At 38.3% G+C, this 1,993-nt stretch overlaps 1 protein-coding gene across 1 annotated transcript; it reads left to right on the top strand.

Moving 5' to 3' along the window:
* The first annotated feature begins 527 nt into the window (after window positions 1–527).
* LOC101844836 (olfactory receptor 5AC1-like) lies at window positions 528–1,469 on the top strand. Its single transcript, XM_005076747.3, has one exon. The coding sequence runs from the start codon at window positions 528–530 to the stop codon at window positions 1,446–1,448; it is 921 nt and encodes a 306-aa protein (XP_005076804.2). The 3' UTR covers window positions 1,449–1,469.
* The last annotated feature ends 524 nt before the right edge of the window (window positions 1,470–1,993 follow it).

The following is a 1,993-nucleotide window of genomic DNA, read 5'->3' on the forward strand; positions in this document are numbered from 1 at the left end:
TCCATGGCTATTCTATTCACTGGATGACTAGTTTCTGAAACCTGGTATTTCTAAGTGATAAGTCCAATTTTAGATGAAAAGTACAGTGATGCAAATACACAAAACACCTTATGCCCAGAATTTTGTATATTTATCATTACAGAAACATAGTAATGTGGTCCCAACTTGAATGCTCTCCTGGCACCATTTCCCTGACTGATTATACTCATGGGTACATGTGGCTTGATGAAATTTTCTACCTTGCATGTTATTTCTGTGGCCATTATAAATTGGGCAGTTTCATGTTTATCTACTTAATTCATTATATAAATGTAATATTTATCACTTATGCCAATGCAAATATTAAAGACACTGGTTCTTCATTCTATGGTCATGTGTTTTGTAATGTTAAATAGCACATTTTGTTCTTATTTACTAAGGAGCATCTGACATGTAGGAACGTGGACAACAACATGATCCTGTTTTCCTTAAGGCTTGTTCCTATTTTCTTTGTCTCATCTCTGCAGTGAGTAGCCTGAGCAGGTGTGATGGAAGGAAACAGGACCCTGCTGACTGAGTTTGTGCTCAGAGGAATAACAGATCGTCCAGACCTGCAAGTTCCCCTCTTCCTCGTGTTCTTCCTCATCTATGTCATCACCATGGTGGGCAACCTTGGCTTAATCTTTCTCATCTGGAAGGACCCCCATCTTCACACTCCTATGTACCTTTTCCTTGGAAATTTAGCTTTTACTGATGCCTGTACTTCATCCTCTGTGACTCCAAAGATGCTCATGAAATTTTTAAATAAGAATGACATGATATCCCTGGGTGAGTGTTCTGCCCAATATTATTTTTTTTGTTTCAGTGCAACCACAGAAATTTTCCTATTGTTTGCAATGGCCTATGACCGCTATGTAGCCATATGCAACCCTCTGCACTATGTAGTTGTGATGTCCAAAAGACTCTGCACTTTGTTAATAAGTATGTCATATATAATTGGCTTTATAAATCCTGCGGTTCACGTGGGACTATTATTCAGATTAACGTTCTGTAGGTCTAATGTAATTGACCATTTCTATTGTGACCTCTTGCCACTCTACACAATCTCTTGCACTGATCCAACTCTTAATGCACTGGTGATTTTCATTTTTGCTTCTTCCATACAAATCAGCACCTCTGTGACTATTGTAGCCTCTTATGCCCGTGTCCTGGTTGCTGTCCTGAACATGAAGTCTAAGAAGGGCAGACAGAAAGCCTTCTTCACCTGCAGTGCCCACCTGCTCTCTGTCTCTTTGTTCTATGGCACTCTCCTCTTCATGTATGTAAGTCATGGATCTGGCCCAGGTAACAACCAGGATAAAATGTATTCACTGTTCTACACTGTTGTAATTCCTCTGCTAAACCCCTTTATTTATAGTTTAAGAAACCAGGAAGTTTTAGGTGCTCTGAAAAAAATAATAAAATTATAATTACTTTCTTAATATTCCAAATTTTTATGTCATCGTTTCCTCTTCTTTGCAATGCATCATAAAATTTGATTCTGTGTTTTGCACATAATAGAAATTTTACATATTTTTCACATTATTATACACTGCTGCTGGGAGTTCTGACTTGTAAAGCCACTTTGGAAATCAGTATGGAGATTCTTCAGGAAAATGGGACTCAGTCTACCACAAGACCCAGCAATTCCACTCTTAGGCATATACCAAAAAGATGCACATTCATACAACAAGGATGTCTGTTCCACTATGTCCATAGCAGCATTATTTGTAATAGCCAGAACTTGGAAGCAACCTAGATGCCCCTTACCTGAAAAGTGGATAGAGAAAATGGTACATTTATACAATGGAGGACTATTCAGTGGAAAAAACAATGGAATCTTGCAATTTTCAGTCAAATGGATGGAACTATAAGAAACCATCCTGAGTGAGGTAACCCAGTCACAAAAGGAGAAACATGGTATGTACGCACTCATTTATGGATTTTAGACATGAATCAGGGAAGGGCCAGCATA

The sequence above is a fragment of the Mesocricetus auratus genome, unplaced genomic scaffold (genome assembly GCF_017639785.1).
Source record: "Mesocricetus auratus isolate SY011 unplaced genomic scaffold, BCM_Maur_2.0 Super-Scaffold_100008, whole genome shotgun sequence".
NCBI classification, from domain to species: Eukaryota; Metazoa; Chordata; class Mammalia; order Rodentia; family Cricetidae; genus Mesocricetus; species Mesocricetus auratus.

Excerpts from the sequence above, each read along its gene's own strand:
- LOC101844836 (XM_005076747.3), top strand. The coding sequence starts at position 528 with ATGGAAGGAAACAGGACCCTGCTGACTGAGTTTGTGCTCAGAGGAATA.